The sequence below is a fragment of the Talaromyces proteolyticus genome (genome assembly GCF_021365285.1).
Source record: "Talaromyces proteolyticus strain PMI_201 chromosome Unknown BGW36scaffold_9, whole genome shotgun sequence".
Taxonomy (NCBI): Eukaryota; Fungi; Ascomycota; class Eurotiomycetes; order Eurotiales; family Trichocomaceae; genus Talaromyces; species Talaromyces proteolyticus.
In genome coordinates, this window is record NW_025764285.1 from 1,316,970 (window position 1) to 1,333,418 (window position 16,449).

At 46.2% G+C, this 16,449-nt stretch overlaps 7 protein-coding genes across 7 annotated transcripts; 3 read left to right on the forward strand and 4 right to left on the reverse strand.

Annotated features, from left to right (window-relative positions):
- Window positions 1–157: 157 nt before the first annotated feature.
- On the reverse strand, window positions 158–1,333 carry BGW36DRAFT_430031 (uncharacterized protein; the record flags this gene model as incomplete). Its single annotated transcript, XM_046220782.1, has 5 exons — window positions 158–411; window positions 513–624; window positions 683–801; window positions 862–984; window positions 1,069–1,333. The coding sequence occupies 5 exons, from the start codon at window positions 1,331–1,333 to the stop codon at window positions 158–160; spliced, it is 873 nt and encodes a 290-aa protein (XP_046069678.1).
- Window positions 1,334–2,546: 1,213 nt separating this feature from the next.
- BGW36DRAFT_409586 (uncharacterized protein) lies at window positions 2,547–3,332 on the forward strand (the record flags this gene model as incomplete). Its single annotated transcript, XM_046219114.1, has 2 exons — window positions 2,547–2,676; window positions 2,729–3,332. The coding sequence occupies exons 1-2, from the start codon at window positions 2,609–2,611 to the stop codon at window positions 3,330–3,332; spliced, it is 672 nt and encodes a 223-aa protein (XP_046069679.1). The 5' UTR covers window positions 2,547–2,608.
- A 642-nt stretch (window positions 3,333–3,974) lies between these two features.
- On the reverse strand, window positions 3,975–4,867 carry BGW36DRAFT_300150 (S-adenosyl-L-methionine-dependent methyltransferase; the record flags this gene model as incomplete). The annotated part of the gene is made up of 2 exons (XM_046211599.1): window positions 3,975–4,600; window positions 4,663–4,867. The coding sequence occupies 2 exons, from the start codon at window positions 4,865–4,867 to the stop codon at window positions 3,975–3,977; spliced, it is 831 nt and encodes a 276-aa protein (XP_046069680.1).
- Window positions 4,868–5,870: 1,003 nt separating this feature from the next.
- BGW36DRAFT_399200 (OPT oligopeptide transporter protein-domain-containing protein) lies at window positions 5,871–8,867 on the forward strand (the record flags this gene model as incomplete). The annotated part of the gene is made up of 11 exons (XM_046218492.1): window positions 5,871–5,885; window positions 5,952–6,468; window positions 6,525–6,617; window positions 6,666–6,770; window positions 6,845–7,519; window positions 7,586–7,665; window positions 7,722–7,822; window positions 7,888–7,962; window positions 8,028–8,204; window positions 8,270–8,510; window positions 8,577–8,867. 11 exons carry the CDS (start codon window positions 5,871–5,873, stop codon window positions 8,865–8,867), a joined length of 2,370 nt encoding a protein of 789 aa, XP_046069681.1.
- Window positions 8,868–9,013: 146 nt separating this feature from the next.
- Window positions 9,014–9,711, reverse strand: BGW36DRAFT_361834 (uncharacterized protein; the record flags this gene model as incomplete). Its single annotated transcript, XM_046214309.1, has 2 exons — window positions 9,014–9,273; window positions 9,324–9,711. The coding sequence occupies 2 exons, from the start codon at window positions 9,709–9,711 to the stop codon at window positions 9,014–9,016; spliced, it is 648 nt and encodes a 215-aa protein (XP_046069682.1).
- A 1,350-nt stretch (window positions 9,712–11,061) lies between these two features.
- On the forward strand, window positions 11,062–14,777 carry BGW36DRAFT_454524 (putative ankyrin repeat-containing protein; the record flags this gene model as incomplete). Its single annotated transcript, XM_046221901.1, has 4 exons — window positions 11,062–11,157; window positions 11,216–11,702; window positions 11,751–12,375; window positions 12,430–14,777. 4 exons carry the CDS (start codon window positions 11,062–11,064, stop codon window positions 14,582–14,584), a joined length of 3,363 nt encoding a protein of 1,120 aa, XP_046069683.1. The 3' UTR covers window positions 14,585–14,777.
- BGW36DRAFT_213971 (tryptophan RNA-binding attenuator protein-like domain-containing protein) lies at window positions 14,648–16,392 on the reverse strand. Its single transcript, XM_046209955.1, has 5 exons — window positions 16,036–16,392; window positions 15,957–15,974; window positions 15,408–15,869; window positions 14,998–15,347; window positions 14,648–14,929 (listed from the first exon to the last, which is right to left on the reverse strand). Exons 1-5 carry the CDS (start codon window positions 16,097–16,099, stop codon window positions 14,711–14,713), a joined length of 1,113 nt encoding a protein of 370 aa, XP_046069684.1. The 5' UTR covers window positions 16,100–16,392; the 3' UTR covers window positions 14,648–14,710.
- Window positions 16,393–16,449: the final 57 nt, after the last annotated feature.

Consider the following 16,449-nt stretch of genomic DNA (forward strand, 5'->3'; position numbering starts at 1 on the left):
TACAGGTTGGTATTCTCCGTGGTCAGGTATACAATAACACGAATATATCAAGAGTTACTTCACTACCTCTATTCTTTGTTCAATATGATTATTCGTACCCTCGATGGGTCTATAACTTCAAATTTTCGAAAAGGGAAATGAAGAATATAATCTGCACCTATGGACAAATCTCCTCTGGACCAGCACCCTCACAGGGTGGTCGTGAAAGAGTCAAATCCTCAGAGGTCTTCGTGATATGTCCCGACAGCAGATGTTGTTGAGTATAGTCATTCAAGGGTTTGAAATTACGGCACTTATGCCAGCTGTTGAAGTCGGGATATGGATCAGGAAAACCCGCCACCCAACTGCTAGTCACGATGCCAACATCTCCTTGGCACTGCACTACTTGTCGAAGCATGTCGATGCAATGGTCTAGCGGAGGAATGTTAATTTAGGGTTGATGGGAGGCAGAAGACCCAAAAAAAATTGAGTACGCGGTAATCGAGGAATGGACGGGCATCGTATCCACTTACCAATGTGCAGACGAAGTGTCTCGTTGGAATCCGTAAAAGCAGGAGGTCGGTTCTCAGGACGGTGATAGTAGTCTAAATACGTATATTGCCGAATTAGATTCACGCAGTGTAGCTATTGCGAAATTAGCCGCCAACTCCTATCTCACATTGTGAGCAGATAGATATCGTACTTGATGGAATACTTCTAAACCACCGGTATACCACTCCCCATCTGGAGTCCGCAATTTAGCTTGAGTCGTCGGCTTTTGCAAGTGCTTCAGATCATCGGGATGGACTTTGATTTGTCCCACTGGAGAACAATAATGCACTTTCGTCAATTACAGAGACGACAGAGTTCAGGGTGACGTACTGTTTACTATTTCGTCCCATGCAGCATCTATCTCGGGGCTGGGTGCTCCTTTGTAAGGGCTCTTATTGAGCAGGGCCCCTTGAAACCGGACCATCTTATACTCCACTGCCCCTAACGCCGGTGCTAGGAGGGTAACCATTAGCCTCGGAGCGAGAAACGATAATACACCGCAGATGTTTTCGTAGATGCAAGATCCGTATTACTTACAGTAGGCAGATAGTTGGGCAACACAATCTTGATCTGTGGGGTACCTCTGTTTGATTCCCTGAAGGAAGAAGGATGACGATAGCAGTAAAAGAATGATGTGAACCGTCCAAACATAGATGGATGAATTCAGACAAGCACGTCCATTTTGCCGTCGATACAATTCCTCCTTTTCCAGGAGATGCTCTGCATCTTCACCAGCAGAACTAGAGTCCGTGAGACTCAAGCGAGGTTTGATCGCCTGGTAGACGAACTTTTTGATATGCATTTTGTACTCTTCTATGGAATATTAGATCACAATAAAAGAAAGAGAAGAAATGAACATTTTAAAATAATTCATGAGAGATGATCCCTTCAGGGTATTCAGAAATAATGGTTTGAATCATGAAAAGGAAGGCTATCATAGTGGACTTGCCTTGCGTCCCAAATTATGCAGATAATCCATCAATTCATACAAGAAAGGTGTCAAAGGCGAGAGCAATTACGCCAAAAATGGGAAACAAGAACAAGGAAACAAAATGATCATTGGATGAGAACTAGAGGCGGTATGATATCTACATGTCAGGTAACTGCCAAAACTACCAAAAGTGGCGTCTGACTGTACATGCAACCTATTAAACCCCTAGAAGTTAAATCATGATTCTGACGTGGTTACACAAAATCTGAACCTCACGGGGGTAAAGTAGGGCATGTAAGATGTCATTCTTGGATGTTTGGCTTGCATGAGAATAGCTGAAATGCGTTATGGAATGTCATCGTCGCAAGAATAGTCCAGCCACTGACAAGTTCCGTTACTCCTTACGTATATTAGATTTAATAAGAATACAAAAATATATCTCATGACTGGCCCTAAGCCATATTTAGATATAGCTATGAGGTTGTCCCAGCTAATGGCAACGTTGAGATCATTGGATAGTCTAGATTTGCTTGTTCGCTTCATTGACAACTTTAATCCATGAATGAATCCATATGTTGCTTGCATGCTCCTGACATTGTCAACTATACTTCGAATTCGTAGATTCTTTTTATTCGGGCAGCTTGCCTCTTCCATCCTCTGGCTAGAGAGAATGAGGCCCCTTGCTCATGCAGTATGACAAGGAAACTTGAGGCACTCGAGACTGCGCCACATAGACAACTAACCGCTGTCTGAACGGGATGGATGATTGATCGATGTAATGCGCATATGGGAAAGAATGCGCACCACATCGCTGAATGAACTCAGCGTATGTCTCATGGTCCGCAGATCTCTCCTGGGTGCTTCTCGGCCCAGCAGAAGTTCGGTAAGGGGAATTGGTGTGCATGTTTACATTTTGAGTTCCGGTAGAGGTGAATCATATGATCGCACGGTCTATCTTGAAGTAGGACCGTTGGTGTTCTTCAAGTGCGTACCTTCGAACTATATAAGCCTTGCATATCTCTTGCCCCTGATGAGTATCATTTACTTAAGCTATCATCGTCTGCAATCAAGATACAATTAACATCTCCACGAAAACAAGTTTTGTGCTCAGGAATTATCTATTCCCTACCAACCACTTAAGTTACAATGAAGTTCCTTTCCACCTTGGGCCTTGCCTCTATCGTCGTGGCTGCAGCTGCTGTGCCGATGAAACAGTGAGAAACCTCATCTGCTTTTGATCTTCTCGTTGAGTAATCCTTCCAGCAGTGCGACAAATATTGAGACTCGTGACGCCAAGGTCAAATACGATATCTACGACGCGCCTGAGAAGCGTGATGCCAAGGTCAAATATGACATCTACGACACGCCTGAGAAGCGTGACGCTAAGGTGAAGTACGATATCTACGATGCACCTGAGAAGCGTGATGCCAAGGTCAAGTACGATATCTACGATGCACCTGAGAAGCGTGACGCCAAGGTCAAATATGACATCTACGACGCGCCTGAGAAGCGTGACGCTAAGGTGAAGTACGATATCTACGATGCACCTGAGAAGCGTGATGCCAAGGTCAAGTACGATATCTACGATGCACCTGAGAAGCGTGACGCCAAGGTCAAGTACGATATCTACGATGCACCTGAGAAGCGTGACGCCAAGGTCAAATATGACATCTACGACGCGCCTGAGAAGCGTGACGCTAAGGTGAAGTACGATATCTACGATGCACCTGAGAAGCGTGATGCCAAGGTCAAGTACGATATCTACGATGCACCTGAGAAGCGTGACGCCAAGGTCAAATATGACATCTACGACGCGCCTGAGAAGCGTGATGCCAAGGTCAAGTACGATATCTATGACGCACCCCAGTAAGAAGAATGCTCGAAGTATCAACATGCAATGAATACATGTTGCCTCATTTCAAAAGAGTCGTCACTAGAGTGGAAATTTGGATTAGCAACGCGCTTTCAATAGTGTTAAACTGAAATGACCACATAAAGTAGTAGGTCTAGGAAATGAACTCAATATTCGCTCTTTACTTGCATGGAAACTCCGCAATTTTTGATCTGAGGGCAGAGAATTGAATACAATGACTATAGTTCATCGATTATTAACAATTAATTTATCCCAGCGTCCCATAAATCGTGACTTCGTGCATACTATGAGCTCCTATTATAGAACACTAGATGCGCATACAGCATCAGTAACCATTTGACTGTCGACCTCCTCAGTCGACCCTAGAGGTGACGCCAACCGACTTTGGCTATCTATGGAGCATCAGTAATCTATGTGGACTGTCTTAGTATGAAACCTTTCCAGCTTGACGTTGAATAATCTCACAGTTCAACTATCGCCCAAACGAGAAACCAGGGAGTGGAGCCAATCCACCAAATAGTAACGGGCTGGCTTGGACAATACGACTACGCAGATACGAGTAAGGTCCCGACAGTAGGAAAACATAATTCTGTCGTGGAATGAAACTTTCAGATACTCAGCCTTCTGACGGCCAAGCATTCATGCAAAGCATCCCAACCAGCTACTCATCGTCCTCACCTCCTCTCCAGGGCCCAGAGAATCTATTGCAGCTTTAAGAGCCTCTACCAATGCCTCCGCAAACCTCCTTCTAATCTCATCCGGCTCACAAGCAATTCCCTTTTCATATTCCTTGGATAGGACAGCCTGGACCTCTCTCCTACCATCTAATGCTTCCGGAGGATTGTCTACATAACTCTCCTTGTCTAATACCCAGCCTGCTTCGGAGGCAGCTTTCTTAATGCTTATCGGGGTGTGCAGTGACCGGATGTTGCTATCATAATTCACCCCTGCCACTCGACTAGATTCTTCCCCTTGCGCAAGAGTAGCGAGCAGATGAGGAACAGTCGTCCGGTCCCCACGCGCGTCCAGTGAGAACTCTGCGATTAGTAATCTCTTCGCTCGGCCACGGAGGCTTGCTAGCATCGGGTTGAGTTCTTCAGGGGATCCAAAGTACCAGAGGCAGTGCGTGAATATGGCATAGTCATATTGGGTGTCTGGGTTGGACTCCAAATGTTCTTGCAATGTAGCCTGCTCGAAGGTGATTCTGGGACCTAGAGCGGACGACTTAAGATTTGCATGGACCTGGGCGACAGTAAAGGGGTCCCCTTTTTGTTATAGTATTACCGTTAGTAAATATCCCATAGATAGAAACAGAATGACAGTGTACCATAGTCCAGCGGTGCAGGGTCAACTCCCGTAACGTGACCCTCCTCTCCCACCAGGTTAGCTAGAATCACAATGCTATCACCCTGTCCACAGCCTATTTCCAGGATTCTGGAGCCGGGCTGGATATTCCATTGGGAGATGATGTTCAATCGTTGCTGCAACTCAGCTTTGACAGTGCGAAGATACTTCTCCTGGGGTATGTACATTCGAGCGAGATCTTCGAGAAGACGCGTCATGTTGAGTTGACGTTGTTAAATGGAAGGAGGATTCCTGGGCGTCATGAATAATTCAGGGCTAGGCTTTTGACTTGAACAGTCTGTTTGAATATTTGCAACTGTCAGGAAGTTCTGGCTAAAATGTGTAATAATGTCTTCAGGCCAATTTCTCTGGCCACTCTTTCACTGGGCTAATGCAGTGCTTCTGGATGACCGGAATGTGTCAATATTTCGTTCTTTTGCATTGTAGTCGTCGGAAGGGGGGCAGTCTAGGGTAACACCAAGCATTCCTGAGTCCTTGTCCAAGTGGTGACACTGCAAGCAGCGTCCCATATCCATACCTTGTAGGCAGTCTGGTAGCACGTAGTGGACCATGTTCCTCAGCAGAACCATTGACAGATACATTCACGTGTTTGAAGGACGAAGCAAGGGAGTTTAAGAAACATTTGTCTCCTTGCTTCGACCGAAATCAGCCATCGATCAATTAAAGTGAATCTATCTCCCATTAGCAAATTGTATGTGCTCTAATTAACCTAGGCTGTTGGAAATTTAACGTTTTCGTAGTTACTGAATGGCTCGTCTCTCAGTTCTTCTTCCGAAACGGGACTATCAATTCGTCTTTGCTTCATATAAAGCAACCTACACAGACAAAGGTGTCTTGCGCCCTTGGCATCTCCTTTAACACTCTCCCAGATCCATACATCTTAGCTGTTTCAAAATATGGAAGACTCAATAGATTGTGAGAATGAAAATGCTCCTGTTAGTAACCCCTAAGCGTTGCAAGTGGAGAGCTAATATTATCGGATCGTCTTTCTTTTCAGAATCATATCACTCTTGATTCATTTGAGGATATCCTTGCCCAGTTTAACAATGTGTACGTGAAAATCTGTATACATTACTCATAAGTAGCGACTAACGGCCCAAATATAGTGAGTTCCGTGTGACCAAAGAAGAGTTAACAGCCGCAAAGCAGAAGTTCGAGGCTTTGACATATATGCAAGTCAGAGGAGTACGTGAGCAATAATAAACCACAACATGGGCCGGACTATTTACTATAGAAGACTCACCCTCTCAGACAGTGGATAATGTGCTTCAAGTCCACGTCAACGACCCAAATTTCCCCTCTGCGATTCTTAACAAGTTTGCTGAGTTCAAACGCACCCGGGACGTCGATACATCAGACAAGCCAACACTCACATTGCTGAGTGGGCAAGTCTACTTGCTGGTGGCTCTGATCTTGACCAACAGCCCGTACCCCGAAGTGCGCGCCATCGTCAGCAACGACGATGACCCACAGATTCCTTGCTCAACGATCCGATCATGGGCCATCGGCCTCTTCTTTGTCGTTGGTGCATCAGTGGTGAATCAGCTGTTCAGTATCCGTCAGCCCCCAATTGGCGTCGATGTCATGGCGATTCAGCTCTTGTCGTATCCCTTGGGAAAGGCAGCAGAGCGATTCCTGCCTGACGTTGGGTTCACGTTCCGGAGCGTACGCCACAGCTTCAACCCAGGACGATTCAGCCAGAAGGAACATCTTTTGATTACCATCATGGCAAACGTGGGAACAAATCGGCCATACTCGAATTTCATTGGTTGAGTGGTTCATGTGCGTCCGTAATGTCGTTAAAACTAACCTGTAGCTTTGTAGTCTGGACTCAAGTCCTCCCCAAATACTTCAACCAGCCCTATGCAAGAACCTTTGGTTATCAGCTCTTGCTTTCTCTGTCCTCTGATATGATGGGTAGATCCTGCAGAGTCAAATATCAATTTCTTATCTAATATTTACTAGGATATGGGCTCGCGGGACTGTGCCGCAAGTTTCTCACATATCCATCCTTCTGTCTGTTTCCCCAGAGTCTCGTCACGCTCGCACTCACCAACACTCTCCACCATCGTAAGTATGGAAAAATCAGACCTGTTTGAGTTGGGTAATGTCGAAAGGAATTAGAGCCTAATTCATGATATTAGAGGAGAATTCGACAGTCACCGGACCCTTCAGGCGAATATATAAGCTGTCCCGGTTCCGATACTTCGTGTTTGCCTTCGTCGGGATGTTCTGCTACGCGTGGCTCCCGGGCTATTTGTTCGGAGCATTGAGTATATTCAACTGGCTTAGTTGGATTTCCCCACGCAACGTCAATCTCGTTGCCATAACTGGAATCTTAACTGGTATGGGCCTCAGTCCCCTCCCAACATTGGACTGGAACATGGTTACGACAGTAGTCGATCCCCTTGTGGTGCCACTGATTTCCACCCTGAATATATTCGGCGGTGTCATCATCAGCGGCGCTCTCATCATGATCTTCTGGTACACTAATACATACTGGGCCTCTTATCTGCCCATCAATACCAACAGGCTTTTCAATCGTTGGGGTAAGGCGTATAATATCTCAGAAATACTGGATTCGCATGCCGTTCTCGAACAGGCTAAATATCAGCAGTATTCACCCGCCTTTCTAGCGCCGAGCAGCATAGTCCAGTATAGCTTCTTCTTCGCGACATACTCCGCGCTCATCACGTATACCATCCTGTATCAGGGCCAGGCCATCAGGATGGGGTTTAGGAATCTCATCCAGAAGAACGGTCGGAAGGCGGCCAGCGCTCATGATGTCCATTCTATGCTCATGTGCAGATATAAGGAGGGTGAGAATGACAAAGTTCAAGAAATTTCGTAGGTATATGAGGTTACTGACAAAGCCTTGTACTTAGTTTCCGAGATATGGTACACCGCGCTTAATGTGGTGGCACTTGGCCTTGCCCTTGGCGTTATTAGGGGCTGGCCAACCTACGTAAGTCGTCCCCAGCGTCTGCCCCAAATAAATCACTGAATCTATTTACCTGTTAGACAAATGTCGGAATAGCCTTTATGGCGTTCATTATTGCAGCTGTCTTCCTTATTCCGCTAGGTCTGATCTACGCCATGACAGGGATTAGTATCAATCTGAAGTAGGACCATACATACACTCTTCTCTATAGCGAAGAGCATACCGCTGATTCCTGGGTACGTATAGTGTGCTTTCGGAATTCTTAGGTGGTCTCTGGACTCCCGGAAATGCACTGTCGGTGAACTTTTTCAAGCTGTACGGGTAGGTAAATCCTATCGCATCCAAGGTCAGCGGGTCGACAGCATCTAATTCTTCCAAATGACCAGATATACGACCATTTCCAACGCACTACCATTCATCAGCGATCTTAAACTAGCGCACTACGCGAAGATCCCGCCGTGGCACACTTTTTGGGCGCAGGTCGTCGCCACGATCGTATCGGCCGTTGTGTGCACCTCTGTGCTCAACTATCAAATCGATGGAATTCCGGATGTTTGCGAAAGGTTTGACCACTCCGTTCGATTCTGCCCGCAATCTTTCATTAACACAACTACTTCAATGCGAATAGTACTCAGAAGGATCGCTTCACCTGTCCTGGAGTCAATACTTACTTCACTGCCTCGGTGATCTTCGGTAGCATTGGCCCTCGCAGAATGTTTGGTGCCGGAGGTCCGTACACAGCATTACTTGCTGCCTTTCCAATTGGTCTAATGCTGCCGGTGCTGCTCTACTTTGCGCAAGGTCAAGTATCCTGGCTGCGCCATATCCATCCGGTGATGTTGTTGCATGGAGGGGCCACTTGGTCGCCTGTAAGTGCCTTGAGATATATCACTGTGTTCTTGTATCCTTCTGACCTAACCATTGCCGTTCAACAGTTTAATTTCGCCTACATCTGGCCCGCCGTACCGATTTCAATGCTTTCAATGGCCTACCTCAAGAAACGATATCTGGCATTCTGGGCCAAGTACAATTATATCACGTCCGCAGCCTTCTCTTCAGCAATCGCAATTGCCAGTCTGCTGATATATTTTATACTGCAATCTAATGGCATCGAGTTGTCCTGGTGGGGGAATGATGCAGATTCTGGATGCGAAGCCCACGCATGCGCACGACATATACTGACAGGCGACGAATACTTTGGTCCGCGAGAGGGAGAATGGACTTGATAGTAAAGTGTTTAGCGGGAGCAAAACTTCCCCGAATTCTACACCATGAAAGATGAAATGAAAAAACAAGGGTTTATATAGGATTTGAAAGTGCTCGGTGTGACTGACACCGCGCTCACATTCCCCGTAGAGTAGTTTTTCAGCAATTAACGGGTTTCTGTTCGAGAAACATCGTACACCATAAAGTAAGCGCCGTATTCACCCTGCCCGCCATACTTAGAGTCATCCTGGATGACCCGATATACCTCCTTGAATCCCAGTCGCTCATAGATGCTTCGACCAGCCTTGAAGGCCAGAATGAAGATTGGCAGTCCGATTTTCTCTGCACAATGGATGCCGCTCTCAACGAGTGCCGTGGCAATCCCTTTGCGCTTATTTTCAGGATGAACGGCTAGATAGTCCAACGCTAAGCAATGTCAATCCAGTGTCATGGGCTCTTGGAACAATGTGTCCTACTAATATACGGCTTCTCAGCCAAGATACGCTCCATCACCTCCTCATTCTTCTCGTCAATTTCACCCATATCGCTTCCCGGGTTCCACCACGCAGACTGGGCCAATTCCTCAAAGTGCTTCTTCTCCTCCTCACTAACATCTGGAACTTGCGCCTCAACCCACTCCGGACCCCCCTCCTCAGTAGTCACGTGGCCAGATGGCAAGATCCAACGGGCGTACCCAACCACAGCATTAGTGACTGGGTCGACAGCCTTCTGGTGTCGTCTATCCTGGCGGGATTGCAGGAGGTTTCGCGCCTGTCTCTTTGCGGACTGTTCGATAAGAAAGTCCAGGGTGATATCTTTGGGCCACAAAATGATCCAGGTAGGGTCCTCCCAAAACGCTGCCATGTTGTTGCGCGCTAGGGTGGCCGCATCACTCACAGTACAGCGTTCGATTTTCCAAGTGTCCATACCTGCAGCTGGCTGATTTTGTGTATAATGAGGGTAGTATTAGTAGAACAAATGTTATTGTTGTAGTCTCAGAGTACGCAGTCAGGGAGCTGGGCCGATCAGCAGGTGGCGAATTTATACTTCTGTTTCCACCCAAAGCAAGTCCAGCATGTAATCCCATAAACACGGCCGTTTTCTTAACAAGAACAATGCTTTTCATTTGTCGGAAATGTAAATGTTGGATACGTATCCAAAATAACCTGATTCATGTAACATTAATTTATTTTTTATTTCCCACTTCTTGCGTGAGTATTATATTTAATGTAGATAAAATATGATTTATTGGATCAGCAGTTTTTGTTACCTGCCCAGTCGTTTCGCTTTTACATCTAAATTGTATGATATAATGGAATAGACTCAGATTATTGTTTAATTCTCTAAAAACATGAAAATCGAGAGTGCGAACTTTTCTACCCTCGCTCAAGAGGGTTCCCCACCTGAGACCAAATGACGCACTCCTATTGGCTAAAGTGTATGGATCTGATTTGTATGAATTCTCTCCCCATATATTTCGAGCCAAGGCTTATGCCACTAATCCAACATGATTTTATATTTTATCCTTTAATATATATATATATATATATATTGAAGGCGCAAGACATAGGTGGCGCGCGAATATAGCCCAATGATAGATCACATTCAGGAAGTAAAGATTATTTTAACCAATACAACCATTATTAGAGCATTTACCTTACTGAATCTTAACCTCTTCGCAATATGGGGCTCAGGAGCAAGCTTCAGTATAGCTACAGAATATGTCTTTAATACGTTCCCTGCTCCACCGCAAACGGTAAGTTTACGTACGTATAAGGCTGCGCTGAGACACAAATTCCGTACTAAAACAACGCAAATGCTATATATCCAATGAACGTTTCTCCAACACAGCACTATAAGGACTCCAAACCTAGCCATGAACAAAATAGCAACTTATATCAAACACCCTTTGAGCACTATCTCATCTGAGACGAAGTGCAAGGCTAACTCGGTCTTAGGCTGCCGTATGCGCCGACTCTGCACTAATGAGAGCTTGTGGCCTATGGTTGATCAAATACGCGCCGGGCCCCTGCATCGACGAGGCTGTCTGTTAGCGCTCCAATAACACCATCAATAATGGGGCTCGAGAGGACTGCTTTGCACAGCCTAGCTTACCAGGCCATGGGCTCAAATATTCTTTCTATTACTCTCGATCTCCGGTAATACAAGTTCCGCCGTAGTCGACGATTCGGCAATGTCACTATATTGTGTATAATGTTGGCACACTATATCCCTTTGTTTTTCTGCTTGGCAGTATGTGTATCGGCAGATGGATGGGACGACTTTACGAATAATCTCGCAACGGATTTGGTACGGCCTGCTCGAAAAAAAAATAATAACCTGATTAGGAGCTCACGGTATACACCAGGCGCCTTTAATAACTCTCTTCGGCGAGCGGATTACCATACAATGTCTTTCTGAGTCGACCTCAATTCTCGACGACATTATCTTTGCCCTCGCTCCACTAGGTGTTCTGACAGCAGTTGTGTCTGCGATTCGAGTCTGTGGCAACTCCACGCTCCGCGCATTCATCGGCAGGGCCCAAGAAGACCCCGGTTCTGTTGAGAGAGAGCTGCTCTCATGTGTTTCAGATTCGACCGCTGAGATATTCAGCGACTCTGGGGTTTCCAGAATAACCGGCAATCCGAAGATCCTAGAAGTCGTTATCGACGAAAATCCAAAGAATGATGGAATGCTGGATATTAAAAAGGTGAGAGAAATCGCAAAAAGCAACTCGCCATCGGATCTAGAGGACGATATCCGACCTCCAAATCTATCTTTGAACAAAGGTATCAGAAGGCGAACCCAGTTCTGGTTTTACTTAGCCGCGATCTTTGGTGTTGGGCTGCAAGCTGGTGAGTGCTCGATTTTGGGGAAAAAAATCTTCTGCTAACTGGAACTAGGTGTTATTATATTTGCCATTCTTACTGTTTCTCGTTGGGCGCAGGCCTTTCAGAAAAACGGACATGCCGTGGATAGCTACGCTTTGCCTATGTTTATTATCGGCACCGCTCTCCTCGCTCTAGGGATGTTCTTTTGTGCCTTAGTCGTGGAGCGCTTTTCAGCAAAGCATTATTTCCCTATGCCAAGCGGCAGCAGCAGAGTATACTGGGTGCAGCCAGGAAACCAGATGGTGGGCGACCAGGTATTTCCGGCTTTTGTCGGTAGAACAGACAAAGGCGCTATTTATACCCGCTCTGTAAGACATCGTTCCCCAGATAAACTGTGGTACCTAAGCAAAGAAGTCTGGCTCATACATATCGTCGCCCTGACAATGATTGGCTTTGTGATGCAATTTATTGGTCAGCGTGGTCTCCATTCCTCTGTAACTCTTGCTCAGTTAGGGTCTACCATGGTTATGACTGCAGTCAGAACCAGTCTTCGCGCGCAGAGAATGCACGAAGACGACAACATGCTCGGACGTGACCAAAAGATGGTATCCAACGGGGGACATGAGTTGGATTGGCTTGCGTTCTCTCTAATGAAAATCCAGTCGTTTGAAATTTGTCCCATTACGACTTCTACTGCGTATGTTTAGTACCTGCGAGTTCTGGTAGCGATGTCTTCTGACGAAATCCATAGGCAAAACTCTGAAGAGACACCGCATTGTATTGTACAAAATCTTATCAAAACACGTCAAAGACTTCGGGAACTGGCAGGCCTACACTGGAATGAGACTTCCATAGTCAAAGCGGCAGAAAAATTGGCCCAAGCAATATATAAGTGTATCCTCCTTGAACCAGGCTCTCAATTCACACTAAACATACCGATTGAGGTTCAAGAAGAAAAGACTTCCGAAACCATGCGCGAAGTGTTTGAAATACCGATATCAATTGATAAGAATTACAAGTCCTATATAAATATTTTCGAGCCGATTCTCGGGTTATACGTGTGGTCTATCAAACGAGCAAACCCTGAATTAGATGAGACGTGTCAGTATTCCTTTTTCAAGGCGTTTCGAATCAACAACAAGAATGCTCATCAGAAACGCCTTCTTTTACGAAAATGGATTAATGCAGTATCTTTTACTGATCAGGCTCAGCAGCCTGCCAAATTCCTCAAGCGTTGCCAGACATTCGGCAACACGAAAAGTTCCACAGGCATACAAGGGAACGATGACGACGTTCTCATTACAGTTACCTCCAGTCTCTATGCGCTTGCAGCTCAAGACATCTTTACTCATATATTTTCTTCCATGTCAAAACATTTTAAAAACACTTCTGCAGGAACTTATATCTCAGGATTCGATGAAAGCAGCTTCATAGCGCGCAATGGTAATTTAGAATCGGCGAAGGAGGCGTTTATAAACGCAGGACTAGGGGACTCTGTGGAGGCAGCCCTATGTATATTACCAGCACTTTATGATCGACAACTGATACCTGAAATCTCGTTAAACACTTGTGAGCTGCGTGAACAAATAAAAGAGTTCGTCAAGGCTCGGGAATATGACAAAGCCCTCACAATGAGCGAATGGCTATGTTGTTTGTGCGATTACGAACAAGTCGAGCGCTCACTTGTCGAGTACGGCTTTTTGAATCTACAATGCCTTATGGATCCGTATTTTGGAATAAGAGGCACTAGCTTCGAATATATTGCGGCTATCGTGAACCCAACTGCTGAAAACCGCTCAGCTCAGTTAAGTTATGATTTACTTGACAAATTGGCTAGCAAGCCTCAAAAAGAATGGTGGGAAAAATTCCGAAAAGAGATGCACTGGATGGCGATAGGCATATGTCAGTATCAAGCCAAGCATAACTTACAAGAAAGTACGGGGCAGCTTTTACGAAGTGTACAAACACGGCTCGGGCCTGGATCGCCATTCAACGAGATTGATCCCGACTCGGAGTTTACGGCATTGTTACATGGTGCTTTACTAGATCTGTGGTTTGGCACAGTTGGATGGGCCGTTTTGGACGATGAATACGTCTACCAGAAGGTCCTTGACTGGCTTGTTGAGAATGACCACAGCCTGATCCTGGAGTGGCTCATCATACAACTCACTGGCAATGTATTTCCTCGCTTTAATGAGGAGAAAATAACCGAAATGGCGAGCTTCGCTGCAAGCAAACAGTACAACAATGTCATCCAGATGCTAGCACGTCACATTGAAAGGGACCAATCCCTTCAGGGCGAAATAGTTTCAAATCTAGCGCTACAGGGAGATGCAAAGACACTAGAAATGATTTTTGGATGTTGGGAAGAGGCGGTGCTTACGACAGCCCGCGAGATTGCTTTACTCAGAGCAGCAGGGAATAAGCAGTTATCAGTCATCGAGGCCAACATTCAACATGGTGTCAATTTGCATGCATGTGACAGTACCCAGGAGACAGCTTTAATGAAAGCAGCAGCAAATGGAGATGCTGCCAGTGTCACTCTGATACTTAAACATATATATCCGGTGAATATTGATACTTGCAACGTGGAGGGAGACACTGCCTTGATAATGGCTGCGGCACTGGGTCATGCTAGGGTTGTTGAGATTCTTGTCGACAATGGGGCAGATGTCAATAGGACTGGAAAGGGGGGCAGGACGGCATTAATGGCGGCAATCTCCGTCAAAAGTCTACCAGTTGTTCGTTATCTTCTGTCTCGAAACGCCGATGTTCACGTGCAAGATTATAGCCAAGCCACCGTGCTGGATGCAGCTATATACGTGGGATTCGATGGACCCTGGAAGGAAGGCTGCGAGCTTTTGGAACAAGCAGGGGCTACTCGTGGTTTACACCAACGCAAATAAATGTCTTCAATTGAGTATAGACTATATATATGAATATACATTGCACATATACCGTGTTTTTGACCATGAACAAAAGACGGTAAATAAGGTAGAAATGAAATTACAAGCCGAAACCCCAGTTTCAAATCATCCACTTGCTGTGCTTGCACCAATATGCATGGCGAAAGCATTAACATTCCTCGTCTGTAGGTAAACCGTGCCAGGTCCTCTGAATCTACACGCGAGACCCTCGCCAGAACTTAAACTAGAAATGACACCACCAGAAGCGACACGCTCGATTTTATACTCGCAATTCCACGCAACCAAATGGCCATTGTCGATGTAATAATCCTCTCCTTCCAGAAGCTTTCAAAAAAAAAAAAGGAGTCAGTAACCGATCAAAACTTTCAAACAACTTTAAGAAGGGGTAATACATCTTTCTTAATTATAGCACCAAAGCTCTGCAGCCACACCAAGCCCTTGCCGCCCATTTTGTAGGTGAACCAACCTTCACCCGAAAACATGGTTTTGGAGAGACTCTGCGACTGGTATTTCTTCTTAATGCCGCTTGTGACCGCGAGGAAGGCATCGCGACCAACCCTCCACTCTTCGTCGTCATCCAGTCGCAAAGTGGTAATATCTCCCAGTACAGACGGAGCTAGAAGCACCTCTCCTGGGCCAGTATATGTTGAATGGGCCATTTCGCCTCCAACGACGAGCCTTTTCAGAGAGAAATGGAAGTTTCCTTTGAGCGTAATGCTAGGCGACATTGCAATCATGACCCCTTTCGTGCATACATATATCAACCTCTGGATTTTTCTCAGCAATTTAGGGACACTCATACCTGGTCTTGCTTCTAGTGGTGCTCCCATGGCTAGCTGGAAGGTAATGATGGTGTTGGTACTACGGTGGCTGATTCGGTAGCTTCCTCCATTGAACGTTCCCACGTCGTCTGCTACTGTAGCCTGCGCGCCCTTGAACTGACCAGGAGGCGGCGCACCTCCACCCACCAAAGCTTTCAAGCCCATTGGCGGAGGAGACATAGGCGGCGGCGATATAGGCATCTTCTGCTCCAGGGCAGCAGCGGCCATAGCAGCCTGATGCGCCGCTGCACCACCTGCGTTTCCATCGAAGCGTGGCGGCGGGCTTGTTGTCGACGGGCGACTACTCGGTGGAGGTGGATACTGTGAGATTTGCGAGATTTGCGACGAGCTTGGGGGGCGAGGATAAGCGTAGTTTGGAGGAGGGAAGCCTGGGGATGGTTGTGGTGGAGGGAAGCCGGGGGAGGCTAAAGGGGGAGGAAATGCTGATCCAGTTCAGACGTCTTTAGCTCAACCAGACTTAATTTTCTTATGTTGTGGTGATTTATCGCATGGATTGATGGCGAACTTACTGGCAGATCTAGGAGGAGCTGTGATGAGGTGTTAGTCCAATTGGCCATGTTTAGTAGAGATTCGAAAGGTAAAACGTACGAGGGAAATGCTGGGGTTGAGGCTGGGCTTGAGAAGGAGGAGGGGGAAACGTCGGTTGTGACATGATGCTGTTGTATATATACGACTCGTCCGATCAGTTAATTTCACTCGAGCGCCAGGCTCTTCTGAATGATCAAAGTGATTGAGCTACAGAACCCCTGGCGGGGCATAAACAGTGAAGATAGGGCTATGCAACAGCAGCGCAGCGAATATGCAGATATGAAGTCACAGACAGAATAGAAAATAGTTAAGAAAGATCGCAGTCCATTTTACAATTTATCAATTACGACGACGACGAGGAGGACGACTCTGGCCAGAGCTAATTAATAAGTTAAGATTCAAGTTCCACTGCATACATGCATCGGACTACCCCTCTTCGCCAGCTGCTAAGGCAGGCTAAGACTTTAAGCAACC

Coding starts and splice junctions, on each gene's coding strand:
- BGW36DRAFT_213971 (XM_046209955.1), bottom strand. CDS start 16,099: ATGTCACAACCGACGTTTCCCCCTCCTCCTTCTCAAGCCCAGCCTCAA. Junction 15,348..15,407: donor ACCACTAGAAGCAAGACCAG/GTATGAGTGTCC, acceptor TATGCACGAAAG/GGGTCATGATTGCAATGTCG. Junction 14,930..14,997: donor GTGCTATAATTAAGAAAGAT/GTATTACCCCTT, acceptor TTTTTTTGAAAG/CTTCTGGAAGGAGAGGATTA.